Genomic DNA, 22,949 nt, shown 5'->3' with positions numbered 1-22,949 from the left:
ACTGAAGAACTATCGCCATCGGAGTTCTCATGCGCCCCCACGCACCGCTGTCAGTTTGCTTCCGACTCCACGCGCCGGCGGGTGAAGGAGCATCCGCAGCCCTTTCGCCTCCTGCTGCTCTAGATCTGATCTCCAGCGTCTCTCTAGCCCATCCCTGGTGCCAAAATCTTCTTTTGCTGAGTGCTTCTTCCTTCCATTGCGCCTGCCTTCATTGCAGATTTTTTCCTTCTTCTTGGAAGCCTTTAACAGTATGACAGAGACATCCCCTGCATCCTCCATTCCTTCCCCTAGCATAATCGGAGATCTAAATCCGGTAGACTCTACTCCTATGGCTGCCGAATTGCCAACTCTTCATCAATCCTACCGATTAGATGGTAGGAATTATCTTCAGTGGGCTCAACTGGTCAGAACTCTCCTCAAGGGCCGAAGCAAAGGAAGTCACTTTACTGCTGATCCACCAAAAGGAGAAGACCCATCCTTCATAGCATGGGATGTGGAAGACTCAAGAATTCTGTCATGGCTGTGGAGTACAATGTAGCCAGACATAAGTAGGAACTATATGTTCCTAAACACAGCCAAGGAAGTATGGGAAACCGTCCAGCAAACTTTCTCCAAGGTTAGAGATGCATCAGTGATCTTTGAGGTAAAAACAAAGATCAACTCCACTAAACAAGGGCCGCTAACAGTGACCGAATACTACAACTAAATGAGGGGCTTATGGCTGGAACTCGATCAGTATCAAGCAATTAAAATGGTGTGCAAAACAGATGCTGCTGCCCTTCATCAGATTGTGGAGAGAGATCGAATTGTAGAGTTCCTAGCCGGCTTGAATCAAGAGTTTGATCAAGTTCGGGTACAAGTCCTAGGTAAGGACAAACTTCCTAGCCTAAATGAGGTTTTTGCCATCGTTCAAAGTGAGGAAAATAGAAGAAGTGCGATGCTTACTGATTATAGTCCTGAAGGATCAGCCCTCTTTATCAAAAACAAAGAGGGAGATGGGATGAGGTTTGGGAGATCAGTCACCCAAACAAGGAATACAAGTCGAGAAGGACAATGGTGTACTCATTGCAAGAAGCCCCGGCATACCAGGGAAACTTGTTTTAAATTACATGGAAAGGAGGTTGTGTAGAAGAAGATTGGAGGATTCAAGAATATGAGATCTCAAAGTTATCTCTCAAGCAAGGATCCGGAAGAAAAGGGTGGAAAAGAAGATCCAAAAGAGCCAACAGAGGCTGATCTAAAGCTGTTAAATGCTGAAGAACTTAGCAAACTAAAAGTCTTCCTAAGAACTTTCCAAGATGGAGCTTCATGTTCCACTGATCAGCAAGGTATATCTCTAACCAATTGTTCTTTTTCAGCTTCGAAAATTGATAGGGATAACATGTGAATTCTTGATTCGGGAGCCACGGATCACATGACACCTAATCCCAATTTTTTTGAGACCTATGAGCCCCTTACCACTGCCAAACAAATCACCATTGCAAATGGTGTATCAGTCCCTATTACCGGAACAGGTACCATTCACATCAGCCCTTCTTTAACCCTTAGTCATGCTCTTTATGTCCCAAATTTGACTACCAATCTGATTTCTATTCATCAATTAACCAAAGATCTAAACTGCTATGCTGTTTTTTCTTCTCATTTGTGCAAGTTTCAGGCCAAGGATACGGGGAAGGTGATTGGTGTGGCTAAAGAGTATAATGGGTTGTACATTTTGCAAGGGGAGAATCCTAACACAAAAAGAAGAAGGCTTGGGATGGCATATTCCACTGAAACCTCTACTGATTTCTCCTCAATTTGGCTCCACCATCCTAGATTAGGTCATCCTCCTTTCATTTTATTAAAGAACATGTTCCCTAGTTTGTTTAGAAACCTAGAGCTTAGTGATTTTCAATGTGATGTGTGTGTCATGGCAAAGCACCATCGAGTGCCTTACCCCATCAGCAATAAATTATCTTCTAAACCATTCTTCTTAGTCCATTCGGATGTTCGGGGACCATCTAAAATTTCAAATTGTTCAGGAGCTAGGTGGTTCATCACCTTCATTGATGATTGTACTAGAATGTGTTGGGTGTACCTTTTAAAAGACAAATCTGCCATTGGGTCTACTTTACAACACTTTTGCAAAATGATTCTCACTCAATTTGGCACATCTATTCAACAATTCCGGACTGATAATGCAAAGGATTATTTTAACAATCCCTTGCATCTATTTTTCCAAAAAGAAGGCATTATTCATGAATCATCTTTGTGGACACCCCCCAATAAAATGGAGTGGCCGAGAGAAGGATGAGACACCTTCTCAATGTCACCTGCACGCTTCTTCACCATCATCAAGTTCCAAAACAGTTTTGGGGGGAGGTTGTGCTAACAGCAACTTATGTGATAAATAGAGTGCCATCTAGGGTCCTAAAACATCAAAGTCCTCTCCAAAAATTAGCCTCCTTCTATCCTGATTTTTCTTTGCATTCTCAACTGTCACTTAAAGTCTTCAGGTGTGTGTGTTTTGTTCACATTCCTAAAAACCATCGGGACAAGTTTGACCCAAGGGCTCATAGGTGTGTCTTCCTAGGCTATTCTCCTACTCAAAAGGGCTACAAATGCTACTATCCTACCCTAAGGAAGTTCTATGTGTCTAAGGATGTTACATTCCATGAAAATGAGTCATACTTTGCCCCTCTTCAAACCAGCAGTCAGGGGGAGCCTAATTTCAGCAACAATCCAACCTCTGAAACTTCTGTTCCCTTGGTAGAAACCAGTCCTTTGGAACTTCACTGCCCATCCATCATGAACCAGCCTCTATTCCCAATGTCTAGCAGTGACCATCAACCAGTCCATGTCATTTCCCAGTCATCTCCAATTCGGTACAAGGGTTCTCCATTTGTTTACAAAAGACGACAACACATCTCTACTCAACAGTCTATCCAATCATCAATCCCTTGTCCAGCCCTAGAACCTACATCAAGTGAAGATGATGCTCCAATAGAGTGCAGTCCATTGCCCGAACCTACTGACCTTGATCTTCGTATTGCTCTCCGGAAGGGAATTAGATCTTGCACTCAACATCCCATGTCCAATTATTTATCCTATCATTGCCTATCATCTAGCCACCGAGGATTTCTCTCTTCATTGGATGCTATTGTTATCCCAACATCAGTAGAAGAAGCTCTAAAGAACCCTAAGTGGAAAGAAGCTATGCTAGAGGAGATGAGGGCACTTAACAAAAATCATACTTGGGATCTCGTGGCCAAACCCAAAGGTGTTAAGTTGGTTGGCTGCCGGTGGATATTTAATGTGAAATTCAAAGCTGATGGTACTCTTGACCGATACAAGGCAAGGTTGGTTGCCAAGGGCTACACCCAATCCTATGGCATCGATTACCTTGAAACTTTTACCCCGGTCGCAAAGATGACTTCTGTTCGGGTTCTTATTTCATTGGCAGCAATACATGGGTGGCAACTCCAGCAATTTGATGTGAAAAATGCATTCTTGCATGGGGATTTAGAGGAGGAGATATATATGGAACTGCCTCCTGGTTTTTCACTAGGAAGGGGGAGGAAAAGTATGTAGCCTTAAAAAGGCTTTCTATGGGCTAAAGCAATCTCCACGTGCTTGGTTCGGCCGATTTTCTAAAGCTATGCTATCTATGGGATATCATCAAAGCAGGGGGGATCATACTCTCTTTATCAAGCATCATGGTGATCTGATGACAACTTTACTTGTATATGTGGATGATATTGTGGTTACTGGTAATGATATTGCTGAACAGGTAATCTTAAACCAGAACTTGGCTAAAGAATTTGAAATTAAAGAACTTGGGGTGCTGAAATATTTCTTGGGCATTGAGGTTGCATACTCAAAAGATGGCATATTCTTGTCACAAAGAAAGTATATGATGGACTTACTTATAGAAACAGGGCTTCTAGGAGGAAAAGGATCTAGCATACCAGTGGATCCAAACCTAAAGTTGCAAGCAAATACCAAAGATGAGGTGATAGATAAAGGGAGGTTTCAACGTCTGGTGGGTAGGCTGATTTATCTCTCACATACTAGACCTGATATAGCTTTTGCAGTGAGCCTTGTAAGTCAATTTATGCATAATCCCTCCTTGGAACATATGCAAGCAGAAAGGAGGATTTTGAATTATCTTAAAGCTACACCAGGTAAGGGAATCTTATTCACCCCAGGGGATGTTTTAAAGATTCAAGTATATGTGGATGCTGACTATGGGGGGTCTCTAGTTGATAGGAGATCCACGATTGGGTATTGTGTGTTCCTAGGGGGTAATATGATATCTTGGAGAAGCAAGAAGCAAGGAGTTGTAGCAAGATCAAGTACAGAAGCTGAGTTTCGAGCTATGGCCCTAGGAGTATGCGAACTTCTATGGTTGCAGATAGTACTAGAAGATCTAAAAATTCCAGTACAGAGACCCATTGAGTTGCTATGTGATAACCAGTCAACGATCAGTATGGCTCATAATCCGGTCCAACATGACCAGACAAAACATATTGAGATTGATCGTCATTTCCTTAAAGAAAAGCTTGATTCAGGTCTCCTCAATATCTCATATGTGCCATCAAGGTGTCAAGTGGCTGATATTCTAACAAAAGGATTGCCTACCGCACAGTTTGAAGACCTAATATCCAAGCTAGGGATGAGTGATATACATTCCTTAGCTTGAGGGGGAGTGTTGGCGATAGCAGTCCTGAGAGTCCTATCAAATGGAGATTTTTATCTCTATCTTCTCTTAGTATTTATCCATGTATATTATCAATTTTTTATTTTTTATTTTATTGTTTTTTGTAATCTGATCTCTTCCTACAAATTAGGAGAGATATTAGGGAGTAGTATTGAAGTAGGAGTCTTTAGGGTTCAAGAGTGTATGTCTATAAGAAAGCTCTTGTATCAGTTTTATATATTAAGAATGAGATTGATTTCTTCTACAATTTCCAATAAAAACTAGAAGGCCAATCAAACCAAGGCATCACAACAACAATGATAATGGCTTCTTTTGGCATATGATATATAGATATTGTATTTCCTTTTGGTTTAGAGATCATATAACATGCATACCTATGAAGAAAGATTTTTGTAACATTAATAGCTGTTAAAAAAATAAAATAATTATCCATTGGTTTTAGCAATTTAAAAAGAACACAAAACTAATTATCTATGTTGAATTAGATTCACAAGGAAATCCATGCTTGTGATTCCATTTTAAGCATCTGTTCTTATTTGGTGAATTTTTTGGGTTGATAGAATAAATGCATGCCTTCTGCATTTGCTAGAACCTGTTTCTATGTCAACAGCTACTGTGCCCTTGCTGCTCTTAATTTTTTGATATGTCCTTGAAGGTAATACCCTTCGTGCATTGCTTTGTTATGGTTGTTAATGAAGAACCAATGTTGGTTCTTGCTTAATTTTAAAATAGTTTGTGCCTACACTCTAGTTTTTCTTGGAGTGCTTAATTTAACATGGCTTGAGTTTGTGTCCATAGCTTTTTCTGGGAGAGATTATTGGTCTCTTCAATTCTGGCCTTCATTATCTTCCTATATGTATGCATTGAGTGGTTTTGATTGTCTTATTTCTGTATTACTCATTGACTTGTAAAATTTTGTTTTGTTTTGTTTTTGTTTTCTTTTTTTTTTTTCCCTTAACAATTGGAATTGATTTCTGCCAGTAATTTGGTTGTTGAAACATCTCAAGAAGTTAGTGATGTACCTTATGGAGATTACTTCAAAGTTGAGGTACAACTTATATCTTTCCTTCTTTTTTTGCATAGCTATTTAATAAATTCTAATGCTTCTGTGGTGTTTGTACTGCTGTGATAATGTTGAGATATTTTGTAGATTTTTTTGAGTGTTTGCATAGATTTTAAGATGGAATATACACTGGTAGCACTCTATATCAGGATTTTTGTTTCTGTTTGAATGTTCTATGGAGTATGGGAGGAGTATGCCTTTTCACTGGATGGGAGCTCTGCCTGGTTTTGCTTACCAAATTACCAAATCCCAAGTGAATGACACATGTCATATCATTTCTTGTTTATCAGAAGTGCATTTTAAGAAGTTTTTGCATTTTGCATCTTAGAAGTTTTTGTTAGATGACCCTAAAAACTAGTTTATTTTTCATGGTTCAATAAATGTTGTGCATGTTTCATGCTCTCAACAAATAGGCTTAACATTGTTTTCTTCTTCATCTTCAAATGACAGGGTTCTTATAAGTTATAACTACTTCTGACATGATGATTCATTGACCATAGTTGCTTTTGCACGTGTTTTATCGTGAGCTGTTGACTGGTTCACCTCATTTATATTACTCCACCTGCAATTGGTTGATTTTCTTTTATTGTGTAATACAAATGGTGCTTGTTTATTAATCAGACTTGGTTTCTCAAGCTGACTTATGATTGTGATGCACTGTTTCTTTAGACTAGAACTTGTGGAGGAAAATTAGAAAGAGAATACAAAATAAGAAAGTAAATGAAGGGATTCAATATGCATATATTAATTAATTTATTTTTCATTTGTTTGACATTATGAACACTTTGAATAGATATTTGTTAAAAATTCATTTTTTCACTTCATTGTTCATGAAAAATGTATCCATTTAAGTAGTTTCATTTTCTTCTCTATTGACAAATTCTTATCCCAGCCATATTATTAGTGTTCACCAACTAGATTTGTATTAAAAATAAGGTCAGATGACCCCCGACCAAGTAGATTTGTATTGAAAATTTAAGGTTGGATTAAAAGCAGCTTATCTTTCTTGAAGTCTTGAAACAAAGCTACTTTTCAAGCTGGTAAGCTGCAAAATGATAAGTGCATGTGCGAAACATTGTCTGAGAATTGGATCAGAACTCAGTAAACCTTGTTTTCTCTAACCAGAAAAATCTTCCACATCTCTGGCTACTGCATTCTGTATTGGAACTGTGTCTAGGCATTTCTCCTATCCTTGAGGATGCATATGGTAATGGAGTGCGAGCCAGGTTTCAGATGTGAGCTCAGTTGTTTATTGATGCATGGATTCTAGGCTCAAGAGGGTAAAGCAGGCATTATTTTGCAAGCTGGTTTCAGAAGTCTAATAACAACTTTGTTGTGGATTTTTGATTTGTGTTGCTGTAAAAATAAACTGCTGTTCTCATTTTTTACATAAGCAATACAGCCCTTTTTATAGGGTCTAAGATTACATCATAGGAAAGATTACACTAGGAAAGATTAGGCTGTACAAACATAGGAAAGGTTGACTATACAAGAAAACGAAAGTATCCTAGAACTGATTAAAGGGTAATCTTAGCAGTTTCCAAAAAACTAAAGATAAGATTAGCTTCTAAACTAAGGATGATTTGACTAACAAATCTCTTGAGATTATAGCCAATCTTCCTTATCTTTTACCTGGGAATCAACAGTTGCAAACGATGGTTTCAGATAAAAGTGGTCTGGGTGGATGTGGCGTTGATGTCCTTAAATTATATGTTTAGGTTAATGGGGTTTAATTTTTTTTTCTTTTAGAGTTCTAGAGACTCATGCCTGTGTTATTTCTTTCTCCGTTACTGTTTATATTCTTATGGAGTCATTCAGCTGTATGATTTCAAGTTGGTGTATTGGTGACCTTTAAGTGGTTTCAAAGTTGGTGATTGGGGAAGATGGTCTTAGTTCTGCTGTTTCTCTTTTCTGATGACACCATATTCTTTTGTGGCAAGGAGTTGTGGGCATCAAGGCGTGGTTTACTTTGCTCTAACCATTGCTTTGGTTGAAGATTAGTCTTTTCCTAGCTATTAGGTATCATGATTCCTACTTTCTCCTTGGTAGAGGATTATTGTTCCCTCCCCACCCAATTATTGTGCTAATGCAATTGTTGTTTGGGAGATATCTTTTTGATTGGAAGGTTGAGTATGTTGAGCTATTTTTTATAGTGGCATAATGGTTAGTTGCTTGGTAATCTATTTTACTACCTTAGGGTGGTAGATTATTCTTTACTTGTAGGGCTAGAAATGAGTTGAGTTGAGCCGAGCTAAATCTTGGCTTGACTGGGCTCAAATAAAATGGGTTTAACTCATGGCTCAACTCGATTCCAATATGAACCAAATTTTTGGCTTGAGATCAACTTGACTTGATAGGCTCAAATGATATCCTAATGAACCATTATTAATAAACTCAAGTCAAGTAGCTCAATGAGCTTGGTTCATTAGCTCAAGTCATTTAACTTAACTTTGCCTAAATATAAAAGAAAATCAAAGAAATCTTACTTCAACATGCCAAAAATTACTTGGGAAAGAAAATGTATGTATCAAATATGTAATAATTTTGAATTAATAAATTTACCATAATCAATTGTATCATGTGCAAATTAAATTTACTATAGGATATTCTTTAGGGAAAATTAAATTTCTTTTCTTGATAAAAAAATTAAATTTCTAATCACAATTTTTTTTTTAGAATACTTCAAAATTTTAAAATTGAAAATTCTTTTTATATATTTTATTATTAAGATATAGTATAATAAAATATAATAGTACTCTTAATATATATTATAACATATTATATGCATTATATATAATTTTATTATATAATTTAATCAAGTTAGCTCATAAATCAAATAAGTTGAACATGTAATGAATTGAGCTAGACTCATTTATTAAACAATCAATATTTTCAGCTCATGATCAACTCACTTGGTTCATGAACCTAGCCTATTGAACTAATTAACAAGTTAGAGTCACTAACGTCTCGCAAGCCAACTCAACTCATTTCCAGACCTAAATCCTTAGACTGCAAGTTTATGCAATGGGAGTGAATTCATTTGATGACTGTTGATTCTTCCTAAAGAATTTATGTCTCTTGATAACTTGAGCAATACATGGTGTCATGATATGTTGTGTGCCCATAACCATGAAGCATTCATGGCCTCACTTGAGGCACTCATCAATGGACCTGCATACGTTCAAACAGCAGTGAACTTTTTATTAGGTATGAAATAAGCACTGTGGTTTCTATAAGACCTGTTGATGTCACCCTAGGTGTTTCTTTTGTAGTACATATGTTACAAAAAAATGCTAAATCTTAGTGTTTTCTATATCTTTTATCTTTTTAATTGTTGATAAACAAGAATATGGAAAGAAGAAACCACCCTAAGAGGGTGAACCATGTGTAAATGAATAGGCAGGAAACTAGAGGTTCTCTACCACAAACCAATTAAATAATGTTGTCTAAAAACTGCCAGACAGAACAAACTAAAAGGATTTTCTATCCTCAACCACAAAAATAAAGATGTGATAATGTGATACTCCAAACAAGAATCAAACCCTCTACATTTTCAAGAACTCTACTATTTATTTTATTTTAAATGCACCTACACAGAAGAAAAAAAAGGGAAATGTAACCCAGATAGAGCTCAGATAAACCAGGTAGGCTACTCTACCTTAGAGAGCACCAAAGTCCTCTGCTGAATCAAGTATAACCCACTGCTCCAATGAATTAAGGCCTGAAATTTATTGGCCTTTACAGCATAGAAGAAGATGATCCACAGATACACCGCTGCTCTATATAACACCACTGCAGGGCTACCTGTCTGTTTTTTCAGGTTGTGTGTAAGAACTAGGAAAGCTGATCACATAAAGAAGACCACTTCGGAAGGAGTGCCCAACTTCCAACTACCTCCCCAAGGAAATCCAGAAATTCCATTATCACAAATGGAATCTTGAAAAGAGCAAACTGTAGATATCCCTTTTTGTGATGACCATGCTCAGTCAAAGAGTAATCATGAAGTAAGCTGTACATTGTTGATAAATGTCTAGTTCCCAGTTCTGGAACTTGTGTCTAAAACTTGAAGACCGCAAAACTCTAAAAAGCAAGGGTGAGAAACACTTGGACCAAACCATCTCATTATTGACAGTAACCTGAAAATGTCAGGAAATAAATTACAGAGAGGTCTGTGCCACGCCAGCTCTCCATCAAAACTAACTGCCTCTCCTTGCTTGCACCTAAACCAACTTAGAAAGATCCTCCCACCCCCTCTAGTGATTTACAATGTGCTACTTGTTGTGAAACATGTTCCAAATAATTTTCAGGATAGTGTTTTGACATGGAGCTGTTGCTGAACAAAAGGGTTTACAACCCTAGGGTCAAACCCTATTCTAGGAATGAACTTTTGTCAAGACAAAATATTACAAAAATTGGTCATCTTGTTTTGAGAAATACGTGTCTTAAAGATTAATTTGAAGAAAATAATGAGTTGCTCATGTTGTCTTGTTAGAGATCTAATTACTAAAAGCTAACTGCTCTGAGTAATTTAGATTTTGATGCTCCTTTATACAAGCAAAGGCACTAATGTACCACATTTTAGAATACGTAGCATACCACACCCCTGTTTCTGCTGTGTGTACTGGAATGGTCCATGGTTTTAGGTAAATTAGGTTGATCTGTTGCACTTGTTTTTTTTGTTTTTTTTCCCAAATATTTCTAAAATCTTTGGTACTATTTATTGCAAATATTCTGTAAAATTTTGGAAGGAGATGCACAAGAATGCATAGTAAACATTAACATATTAATTTAGTGGCTCTGGAGGGATACTTTATTTTACCCTTTTCAGAATTGGCCTTGTTCATGCTTGGTGACCTGGTTATTTAGGTTGCTTGGCCCTAGGTTGACACTTGATTTTGTTCTCAGTCTCTTTCTTTCTTGATGAACCTTTTTGGGCTAGTTGTTTGGCTATAAAGGGTGCCTTGCAGGGAGGAAGAAAGGGTTGGAGCTTTGACATGATGCGTGCCCATTGCTCCTACAGGATTCTAACACTTGCTAGATTTATTAAGCTGCCTTTACTGTAGCCATTCAGTAGTGCAGAGTTTCATAATATATTCTTTAAAGTTAGTACACATATGCTACAGAAGATTGAGCCGTGTCAAGTGTCAGATCCTTGGATCTGACTAGGGTTATTCTAGTGAATTGAAAGTAAAGAGGGAGAATTGAGAAGAAAGTTGGGAGAGAAATGAGAGAATCAGAAAGAATGAGAGAATTCAATCTTCAATTGCCTGCCTCCTTTCTCGCACAACCACCCTTTTGTAGGGTTCATCAACTACCCTTCAGTTGCATTAACTGAAACCCCCAACAGCCCTGTAACAACCCCAGCTGCCTCCTAACAGACATAGCTTCTAACTGTTTTACAACACCAGGCAACCACTAACTGACCACTGACTGTTTCTAATCACTCTACACAACACCACCCCCCAATTTACACAATTACCCATCTCATAGCCTAGGGTCATGACATCAAGTTTTTCATCGGCTTTTATTTTGCTGTGTCAATAAGTGTCTAAGCGTTGCCTAGCTGTAATAAGGATAATGGGAAAAATGATCAGGAAAAGAAATGACAAAAGATTTACTGGCAATATGTTCTTCATGAACTGGGCTCCTTTAAGGGGACTATATTTTTTTGCGAGTCAGTTTTAGATTTTCTAACTATGTTCTTGTTTTCCTTGTTGATCCTTACTTGCGTTCCTCTTTTTATGTCACGCATAACTACTGAACTTTGTTATGCTGTTTTACATAATTTCATTTGTGTCTATTTTCTTGGGATTTCTTTAGGGCCGTTGGGATGTTCAGAGAGATGGTGATGACTCAAAAGATGGCTGCATGTTGAGGGTATATATTAATGTGGCATTTTCCAAGAACACCATGTGGAAAGGTATGCTAAAAAGACAGACATCTGTTTTTGTGTCAATGTGTTGCAGTCATGTTTTAGAGTTTAGTTTCTTATCTATAATTTATTGGACCACCCTATGTTTTGAGTAAGCAGAACATAATGGCGTTATGTCAAGAGAAGAACCTTCTGAGCCTTGAATTTAAATTTTTCTACTCATTACTATTGTTGTTAGTTACTACAGGTTGCTGTTATGCATTGTGCAGAAGGGGCAAGGAATCTCAAGTTTGTTAGAGTAGGCCCCACCTAACAGGGAATCTTCCCCAGGCATTAGAATATATCTGCCTACCCTCAATGAGAGAAAGGCATGAATGGAAAATCAGAATTCTTATTGTTCCCTTCTCTAGATTCTTTCTCTCCCTCTTCCTTTCTTCCTACTCTCTCTGTCCTTATTTCTGGACTGCTCTCTCCCTCACTTTCTCGCTGATTAACGCCTCTTGTACGAGTACCAAGCTCTTCTAATTTGCATTGGGATTGGAAGAAGGCGTGTTGTCAGGCCATGCTGTGACAATCTTGGTATCAAAGCATCGGTTCTTGGCCAAGGCTGCAACTTGGGAAAATGGCGGAAGGAACTCGCATGAAAATTTTTGAGACGCAGTTGCAGCAGGTTAGCTCAACTGTGTCGGAATTCCAAGGAAGGATCGACCAACTGGAGATTCGAGGGGAAAGGAACCATGAAGCAATCGTAGCAATGGATCGCAAGCTAGAAGGGTCGTTGGAGGGAATGGAGTAGAGGCTGGAAGGATCTATAAAGAGGCTACGGGAGGACATGCAGCAGTTCATGCTCATGTTTACACACCAGAATACGGTAAGGATAGCTCCTGACTTTCCTCCACGTGAGAGGGACGACCCCATTTTACCGAGGAATAGAACGCATAGGAGGGAAGGTACGTCCAAGATTGAAGTAGAGCATGACGAAGGGTTAGAAGGGGTGGTGGTCAGAGAGAGGATTGAGCAGCCTCACGGCCACGGCCATCCTCTGGGATTCACCATGCCTAGGATGGAGATACCGGTGTTCGAAGGAGCTAATCCTCGATGGTGGTTAAGGAAGTGTGAGAGGTTGTTCAATTGGCATGACATACCCAGAGGATAGAGGGTGTTACTAGCCACCGCTTACTTTAATGAAGCAATGGATCCTTGGTTTCAAGGGTGTTTGAGTTTGAGGGAAGATTATACATGGGAAGAGTTCTCTGAAAAGCTTTGTGAGCGATTCAGAGAGAGGAGTATGGCAGACACGATAGAAGAATTCAATAAGCTTAAACAAACAGGGAGTGTTGAGGCTTATTTGTAGAAGTTTGAGGAGTTAAGATCGTTTATGATATGCCACAACCCACATTTATTTGAGGCTTATTTCGTGTCAAGCTTCCTAAGCGGCCTGAACGAGGAACTATGACCAATGGTCAAAATGATGAAGCTGAGGACGGTGGAGCAAGCCTCGGAAAGCGCCTGATTGCAAGAGATGTCTGTGGAGGCACTAATGAGGAAGCAGAGACAGCAGCAACGGGGAGTGAATAACGGAGCCAACCTTGTTGGAGGAAGAAGTTACCCTCGCGATGCAGCAAGGGGTAACCAGGTGGTCAAAGGTGTAGGTAGGTCGAGCTCGGTTCCTTATGGGGAACAATTAAGAGAGCAAAGGAGGTTGGTGTCAGCTTCTCGAAGCGGACAATAATTTCCAATCAAGCAGTAGAATAGAAATGAGGAAAGCAAAAAGAAAGAGAAAGGAAGTGCGCATCAAGAGAGGGAGAGAGAGAAAGAGAAAATTGAATTAAAGATTCTCTGATATTTCGTACATCACCGTAGGAAAGGATTCAGCACTATATATAGCTGGATTCCTATCCTTCAATGAGCTGTAACCACCCACATGCATGAGAATGTATCTGCTGCTACTGCAGCAACTGATTTAGTACAACCCTCACAGCTAGCTACTATCATATGCTACCCTTAACTATAGATAATTGTAGTATCACCCCCTTACAGCAGGTTATTACATGACAATACCCCCCCTCATCAGAATTTTCTTGTCTTCAAGAAATACTAAGGAGGCTTGCAGCTCGGGGAAATTGATTAAGTAGATCTGGGAGGTATTCCCAGGTATTATTATCTGCGTGCAGGCCCGACCAGTTGACTAATACTTGAGGGATGGGGGCTCCATGCTTGTAGATGATTCTTTTATCTAGAATGGCTCTAGGTTCTTTAGGCTGCTCCACACTCTGTATAGAATTAGGCAGTGTAAGGCTGACTGATTGTTCGGACACTGATTTCTTGAGGAGCGAAACATGAAATACCGGGTGGATGTTAGAATTCTCTGGAAGCTGTAGTTTGTAAGCCACACTGCCCACCCTGGCAGTTATTAAAAATGGCCCATAGTATTTGGGTTGCAGCTTTGAGATAGGTCCTGAGGATAGGGACTTCAGGTGTCTTGGGTGTAATTTCAAATAGACTCTTTCCCCTTCTTGGAACTACTTGTCGCTTCTCTTTCTATCCGCAAATTGTTTCATGCGGTTTCTGGAATTGGCTAGCTTGGTCTTAATCAGTTTCAAAGCCTGCTACCTTTGTTGGAGGTAGGTATCTAGGGCTGCCACTGAGGATGTCTCTCCCACCCCTGGAAGTAGTGGTGGTTTGTAACCGTAAAGTGCTTCAAAAGGGGACCTTTTGATGGCACTATGGTGGTAAGAATTGTACCACCACTGAGCAGTGGCCAGCCACTTGTGCCATGATTTTGGTTGTAGGAAGCATATACACCTCAAGTACATTTCTAGGCTTTGGTTTTCTCTCTCCGTTTGCCCATCAAATTCTGGGTGATAGGCTGTTGACATGCTCAATTTGACCCCCAATAGTTACATTAGCTCCTTCCAAAACAGGCTAGTGAAGATCTTATCCCTATCCGATACTATAGCCTTGGGTACTCCATGCAATGCTACTATCTGATCCATGAAGATTTTAGCAATCTCCTTGGCAGTATATGGATGAGACAGCCCTACAAAGTGGCTGTACTTGATGAATCTGTCTACTATTACCATGATAGAATCCTTACCTTCTGACCTTGGAAGTCCCTCAATGAAGTCCATAGAGATGCTCTCCCAAGGCCCCCCTGGAACATTCAATGGCTGTAATAGTCCCGGATAGGCAACATTCTCTGTTTTGCACCTCTTGCAAGTGTCACACCCCATTACAAATGCCATGACTTCTTTCTTTAATTCTGGCCATTGAAAGAGTTGTCGCACCTTGTGATAAGTGTTGACAATGCCCGAATGTCCTCCCATGGGTGAATTATGCAGAGCATCAATCACCTTGTTTTTGAGTCTTATGTCATTTCCCAGAACCATCCTTCTTTGATACTTGATGATGCCGTTCACCAAGGTATACCGTGTTTTAGCAGTGGTGTTGATCACTAACTGTTGTAGCAGTTCTTTAGTTGCCTCATCTGCTTCATAACTTGCACTAACTTCTTGGCACCAATCTGGGATCATCACAGTTATAGCCGCCATTTGACCTTCTTCAAAACACCGCGACAAGACATCTGCTGCCTTGTTTTCCTTCCTTTTTCTATATTGGATAGAGTAGTCTAACCCCATTAGTTTTGTCATCCCTTTTTGCTGCAAATGAGTGTTTAACCGTTGTTGCAATAAAAATTTCAGACTCTCATGGTCTGTTTTGATCACAAATGTGCCTTCTTCCAAATAGTGGCGCCATTTATCCACTGCCATCAATACAGCCAGCAATTCCTTCTCATATATACTTAATCCCAAGTGCTTAGGTGTCAAGGCTTGGCTCAAGAAGGCTAGGGGTCTGCCCTCTTAAACCAACACAACCCCTATTCCACTAGCACACGCATTCGTTTTAAGTATGAAGGGTTTGCTGAAATCTGGCAACCCCAACGTGGGAACATTGCTGACAGCTTGCTTAAGGTTGGCAAATGCTTTTTTTGCCTCTGGACTCTAATGAAACCCATCCTTCTTCAATAATTCGGTCAAGGGTTGACTGATGACTCCATAATTTTTGACAAACCGACAGTAGTAGCTCGTCAGCCCCAAAAATCCCCTCAGCCCTCTTACATTGGTAGGTCGCGGCTAGCCTAACATGGCTGCTACTTTGCTAGGATCAGTGCTCACTCCAGTTTTAGATATGATGTGGCCCAAGTATTCCACTTGTTCTTGAGCAAAGACACATTTTGACTCTTTAATATACAATTGATTGGACCTAAGGACCTCAAAGGTGACTTTTAAGTGGTAGATATGCTGATCAAAGGAGGAGCTGTAGATTAGAATATCATCAAAGAACACCAAAATGAATTTGCGGAGGTAGGGTTCAAAGATTCGATTCATCAAGGATTGGAAAGTAGTTGGGGCGTTAGTCAAACCGAAAGGCATTACAAGAAATTCATAATGCCCTTGGTGGGTCTTGAAAGCTGTTTTGTGAATATCTTCGAGTTTCATCCGAATCTGATGATAACCCGACCTAAGATCTAATTTGGTAAAAACGGTGGCATACTTAAGTTCATCAAGTAAATCTTCTACTATGGGTATGAGAAACTTGTCCTTGATGGTTATGAAATTTAGTTGTCGGTAATCAACACAAAATCTCCATGTTCCATCTTTCTTTTTGACAAGCAAAATAGGTGAGGCAAAGGGGCTGTTCCTGGGTTGGATGATAGATTTACTTAACATATCCTTGATGAGTAGCTCAATTTCAGATTTCTGTTTAGGGGAGTATCGGTAAGATCTTAGGTTCACAGGTTCGGCTTGAGGTTTCAAGTTAATAGAATGATCAAAAGCTCTTTTGGGTGGAAGGAAATGGGGTTTAGCAAAGAGGTCCTTATACTCAATCAAAAGTAGATTACGAGAGTCTAGTTCTTGTACCTTTCTTTGGCTGGATGTCTTACTGTTGACCACCACACATACCTCTCCTTTTTGTTTAGGGGATTCCTCGGAAATTTCCACCGTATGGAGGGAGAAGAGTTGAGCCACCTTTGGAATTTTGCCCCTAAACATTCTTCTCAGCCGTTTACCCGAGATGATTTTGCACACCCCCATCTCCACATTGCCCGTTAGGACCTTTTTGCTGTCGTCCTTTTCGAAAGTCACCTCCATCTTATTGAAATCGAAGCTGATTGGGCTCACGCCCTTCATCCAATCCACTCCCAACACTACATCACAACCTCCCAACTTGAGCAGCCTAAGATCCGTTGAAAATCTGTCTCCGTTCATCTCCCAGCAGAAACCCTTACAAGACAAATTGGCTCACCAGCTTGTTGCCATTGGCAACCGTTACTGATAGGGGATGGGACAGGCTTACCTCACACCCAAGTCTCCTTGCCACAGCTTCATCCAAGAGGCTATGAGTACTCCCACTATCTACGAGAACCATGATCGGCTGATTGTTCACTCTTCCTTCCACCTTGATAACCTTACTATTGTTCACCCCCTTCAAGGCATGTAGAGAGATTTCCCCTTGGTCCTCCTTCTCATTTTCTAAGAGTTCTTCTCCTTCCTCAGTTTCCTCGTCTTCCCTTTCCAGCAGCAACAATTGCCTCTTACACTTGTGTCCCACGAAATACCTATCCCCACATTTGTAGCATATGCCAGCTACCCTCCTTTGTTCCATCAGTTTACCTCCCATGGTCTGTACGAGATTGGGGGTAGGTAGGGCCAGCACGCCTCTACCGTTGGACCCCCCTTCTCTTGGTGCCAACCTATTCCCTGCTTGCCATCCTCCTGTTATCACCCCCCTCATTTGATTCCTCTGTTTTTTTATCATTGCTTCGACGATCATTTCCTGCAGGCTTGCACCTTTCACTGCTTGCTTCACCATATGGGGCTGTAACATTTTTATCGTAGGGCGCACCTCATCCCCTAAGCTGCTGATGAAACTTGAGACATAGTACTCCTCCGATAGCTGAGGGTTGTGCACCATCATCATCGATCTCAAGTCCTCAAATTTCTGTTGATAAACCTGGACTGTTCCTTCTTGTTTGAGCTTATTAAACTCTTCGATTACATCCCTCATGCTTTTATCTCCAAACCTCACACAAAGGTTCTCTACGAACACACTCCAAGGGCTTCCCTCCTTAACCACGAGCCATGCTTGATACCAAGCATCTCCCATATCATTCAAGTAAGCAGAAGCCAAAGTGATCTTCTTTTGTTCTGGAATTTGATATAGGGAGAAGACTCGCTCACATCTTTGCGTCCACCACATCGGATTCTCCCCCTCGAACACTGGAATCTTAAGCTTTGGCATGGGATAATTTGGGTTGTGTCGATTAACCGGTGCTCCCCGCCTCCTTTCTCTTACATTCTCCCCCACCGTGTCCGTATTGAACTCAAAATCCGACGTTCCTATCGGTCGCGGTTCTACCCCCACTCGAAAAAAAATGGGCTCCGTTCTTTCTCTCGGGGGAAACTCGGGAGAGAGCCTTATGGGTTGTTGATTGGTGAACATTCGCCCAATCACTGTATTTGCTCCATCAACTGTTCTCGCAACAAGTTGCTCTGCTCGTGACTCTCCACCCTCCAGCGTTCCATTGCTTGGTCGATCTGGGAATCCACTCCAGCTCCAATAGAGGTTTCGAGCGCTCCCACTCGATTTTGCATCTCTGTTACCATCGTTGTCACTTGCTAGAGCTGAGACTCTATTTGTTTCATCCTTGTTCCGTCAGCCATGATTATAATTTCTTGTGAGTATCGTTAACGCCCAAGAGTTGCTCTGATACCAAGATTGTTAGCTTCCCGAAGCGGACAATAATTTCCAATCTAACAGTAGAATAGAAATGAGGAAAGCAAAAAGGAAGAGAAAGGAAGTGCGCAGCAAGAGAGGGAGAGAGAGAGAGAGAGAGAGAAAGAGAATTGAATCAAAGATTCTCTGATATTTCGTACATCACTGTAGGAAAGGATTCAGCACTATATATAGCTAGATTCCTATCCTTCAATGAGCTGTAACCGCCCACATGCATGAGAATGTACTTGCTGCTAATGCAGCAACTGATTTAGTACAACCCTCACAGCTAGCTACTATCATATGCTGCCCTTAACTATAGATAATTGCAGTATCACCCCCTTACAGCAGGTTATTACATGACAGTTGGTTGGCCTTTGCTTTCGATGCGGTGACAAGTACCACCCAGGATAGCCCTGCAAGAGGCAAATTCTCTTGTCGAAAGGGGACGAAGAAGAGAACCAAGAAGAGGAATTAGAAGGAGACAACGAGAAGGAAGTGACAGAAGACAATGGAGAGATTTCCATTCACTCTTTAAAGGGAGTGACTAATAACAAGATCATTAAGGTGGGAGGACGCTGTAAAGGTAACGATCTTATGATTTTAATAGATAGCGGAAGTACCCATAGCTTCCTGGATGAGAACACCGCAGGGAGACTGAAGTGCTAACTCATAGGGACTCCACCTTTGAGTGTAACGGTAGCTAACGGCCAAAGGGTGTTGAGTCAATCAGCCTGTAACGGGTTCTGTTGGGAAATGCAAGGAGAAAAATTAATAGATTTCAAATTGCTACAGCTAGGGGGCTGTGATGTGGTTCTAGAGGTAGATTGAATGAAAGGGGTGAGCCCCATTAGTTTTGATTTTAATAGGATGGAAGTGTCCTTTGAGAAAGAGTGAAGGAAAATGACATTGTCCGAAGGAAAGGAGGTGGGAATGTGCAAGATGATGTTGGGAAGGAGACTACAGAGGGTGATCAAAGGGAAACGGGGGCGCTGGCCACAACTCTTTTCGATCATGGCAGTCGAGGAGGTCCAGGCAGGTCCAACACTGCAAGGAGAGACATGCCTAACAGTGAGTGCATTTCAGGGAGGGCTCGATTAGGTACGTTACTTAGACGTCCTTAATAGATTGCTGGATGAGTATGAGGATCTCTTCCTTGAACCCCAATCACTCCCCCCTACTCGAGTTCATGACCACACCATCAACCTAAAACCACACACTAAGCTTATTAACATTAGAGCCTACCGTTACCCACCACTTTAGAAAAATGAAATTGAAAAAATGGTGAGGGAAATGCTTAGATAGGCCATCATTAGACCAAGCCAAAGTCCCTTTGCTTCTCCCGTCCTTTTGGTTAAAAAGAAAGATGGAACATGGCGATTTTGTGTGGACTACCGCCAACTAAATGCCATAACCATCAAAAATAAATTCCCTATTCTGTTGATAGAAGACCTTTTGGACGAGTTACACGATGCTCGATTCTTTTCTAAGCTAGACTTACGCTCGAGCTACCACCAAATCCAGATGAAGCCCAAGGATATCCACAAGATAGCCTTTAGAACTCATCATGGGCATTTTGAATTCTTGGTGATGCCCTTTGGACTCACCAATGCCCCAGCCACTTTTCAATCCCTTATGAACACCATTTTTGAACCCCATCTTCGAAAATTCATATTGGTATTCTTTGATGACATACTCATTTATAGCTCCTCATTTGAACTACACTTAACCCACCTTAGAGCCACCCTTGACATCCTTCGATCTCACCAGCTGTTTATTAAGAAGTCCAAGTGCGCATTTGATCAAGGGCAGGTGGAGTACTTGGGACACATTATATCCCAAGGAGGAGTGAGTATCGACCCTCGAAAAGTGGAGGCCATGGTGTCTTGGCCAAGGCCAAATTTAGTAAGGGCTTTGAGAGGGTTCTTGGGATTAACTTGGTATTATCGTCGGTTTGTAAAGAACTATGGGATAATTAGCAAACCTCTAACGAAATTGTTGAAGAAGGGAGGTTTCAGTTGGGGACCAAAGGCGGAGGAGGCTTTTGAGGAACTAAAAATGTCCATGAGTAGGGTGCCAACTCTTGGTCTGCCAGATTTCAACAAGGCTTTCATCCTGGAGACCGATGCTAGTGGAACTAGAATTGGTGCGGTTTTGGTGCAGGATGGAAGACCTCTAGCGTTCCTAAGCCCAGTGCTGGGTCCTAAACACCCGGGACTCAGCATATATGAGAAGGAGTTCCTAGCGGTTTTGATGGCTGTCGAGAAATGGAGGCACTACTTAGAGGGAGGAAGATTTATAATCAAGACTGACCATGAGAGTTTGAAGTTTTTGTTGCAACAAAGACTTCAAATACAGCTGTAGAAGAAAGGAATGTCCAAGCTCATGGGGTTGGACTATCTTATTCAGTACCGAAAAGGGAAAGAAAACATTGATGCCAATGCATTCTCAAGGTGCCATGAAGAAGGTAGTTCGGCAGCCATGACCGAAGTGGTTCCCCAGTGGTACCACGAGGTGATTGACAGTTATGATGGGGACAAGAAGCTTAAGCCCTTGCTGGAGGGGTTGGTGCAAGCCTATGACACTTGTAAAAGATGTAAATCAGAGATAGTAGCCTTCCCGGGGCTATTACAGCCTTTACCTATCCCCGAGCAGGCTTGGTCAATCGTATCAATGTACTTTGTGGAAGGGTTGCCAAAGTCTGAAGGTAAAGACAACATCCTAGTAGTGATGGATAGGTTGACCAAATTTGCACACTTCATCGGATTAACCCATCCATACATAGCTCAAGAAGTGGCGAGAGCTTTCCTGGATAGGGTGGTAAAATTGCATGGGACTCCCAAGACCATAATCTCAGATTGAGACCGAATTTTCACCAGCATAATGTGGCAGGAACTGATGAGATCAATGGGAACGAAGCTGAGCATGTCCACTGCCCATCACCCTCAAACGGACAGCCAAACCGAGAGGGTAAACCAAAGTCTTGAGACCTATTTGAGGTGCATCTGCCTAATGCAGCCTAAGGAATGGCACAAGTGGCTGGCCTTGGCTCAATGGTGGTACAATACTTCCCACCATTCCTCCATCAAGATGACCCCATTTGAAGCCTTGTTTGGGTACCAATCGTCAGTTCTACCAGCAGCAGAAGACAAATCCAGGGTAGCTTCGGTGGATGACTACTTACGATGGAGAAGAGAGGTGACACAACAGCTGAAGCAAGAATTGGCTTCAGCTCAGAACAGTATGAAGCAGTTCGCGGACAGGAAAAGGAGCGAACGAGAGTTCGAAGTGGGAAACAAAGTATACTTGAGGTTGAAGTATCCTCACCTCAAGTCCATCACTGGGAAAAAGGTGACCAAGCTCATTCCTAAGTACTATGGGTCATTTCCTATAGAGGCCAGGGTGGGGAAGGTGGCATACCGACTTCGGTTACTAGCAGGGTCGCTCATTCACCTTGTATTTCATGTATCTCTTCTTAAGAAGGTAGTGGGAGAACAACCCGTTAGTGCGGCTCTACCCACAATTCTCGTGGAGGTTGGGCAAGCAATGGAACCCGAGGTTATTCTGGAGCGAAGAGTAATCTACAAACATGGCGCTCCACTCATGCAGGTGTTGGTTAGGTGGTAGGGAAGACCCCCGGAAGACAGCACTTGGGAGTACCTATCGGATCTTCTCAAGCAATTTCCAAGAGCAGCTAATCTCCTTAGCATTTGTTGAGGACAAGAAAATTGTTAAGGCGGGGGAAATGTCAAGAGAAGAACCTTCCGAGCCTTGAATTTAAATTTTTCTGCTCATTACTATTGTTGTTAGTTACTACACATTGTTGTAATTCTTTAGGCAGACTAGCTTACTTTCTGTTATGCATTCTAGAAGGAAATTGGTTCTGCCATGTGCAGAAGGGGCAAGGAATCTCAAGTTTGTTAGAGTAGGCCCCACCTAGCAGGGAATCTTCCCTAGGCGTTAGAGTATATCTGCCTATCCTCAATGAGAGGAAGGCATGAATGGAAAATTAGAATTCTTATTGTTCCCTTCTCTAGATTCTTTCTCTCCCTCTTCCTTTCTTCCTACTCTCTCTGTTCTTATTTCTGGACTGCTCTCTCCCTCGCTTTCTCGCTGATTAACGCCTCTTGTACGAGTACCAAGCTCTTCTAATTCGTATTGGGATTGGAAGAAGGCGTGTTGTCAGGCCAGGCCATGACACGTTACTTTGTAGTAAATTAATTCTCCATTTTTCATGGCTAACTAGGATTTCTATTACCAAAAAAGGAGATAGATAATGAGAGCTACATGCACACCTGCCAAGAGCTTAACTTAAACAGGCAAGCACACAGGAAAACAACCCTGCAAAGGGGAACAACAATGAAATTCCTGCAACGATGACAATAATCATAGTTCTTAATCCCACTAGGTGGGGTTAGCTATATATATTCTAGATCTCTAGTCATCTCTATCGATAGCCATATTCTTTGAAAGGCCTTTATGTCATATTTAAGGGTTTCTCACCACGTTTTGTTTGCTTTTCTCACATATACAAGCCA

The 22,949-nt window shown here is 41.1% G+C and overlaps 1 protein-coding gene across 3 annotated transcripts in view; it reads left to right on the top strand.

Moving 5' to 3' along the window:
- Positions 1-22,949, top strand: part of LOC127813892 (protein VASCULAR ASSOCIATED DEATH 1, chloroplastic) — a 102,455-nt gene that overhangs the window by 62,540 nt on the left and 16,966 nt on the right. For all 3 annotated transcript variants that reach the window (XM_052355003.1, XM_052355002.1, XM_052355001.1), the window contains exons 13-14: positions 5,681-5,747; positions 11,583-11,682. In XM_052355003.1, coding sequence (XP_052210963.1) covers positions 5,681-5,747; positions 11,583-11,682 — 167 coding nt within the window. The remainder of the gene's footprint in view (positions 1-5,680; positions 5,748-11,582; positions 11,683-22,949) is intronic.

Source organism: Diospyros lotus, chromosome 12 (genome assembly GCF_014633365.1).
Source record: "Diospyros lotus cultivar Yz01 chromosome 12, ASM1463336v1, whole genome shotgun sequence".
Classification (NCBI taxonomy): domain Eukaryota; kingdom Viridiplantae; phylum Streptophyta; class Magnoliopsida; order Ericales; family Ebenaceae; genus Diospyros; species Diospyros lotus.
This window is presented reverse-complemented; position numbering and strand designations above follow the sequence as displayed.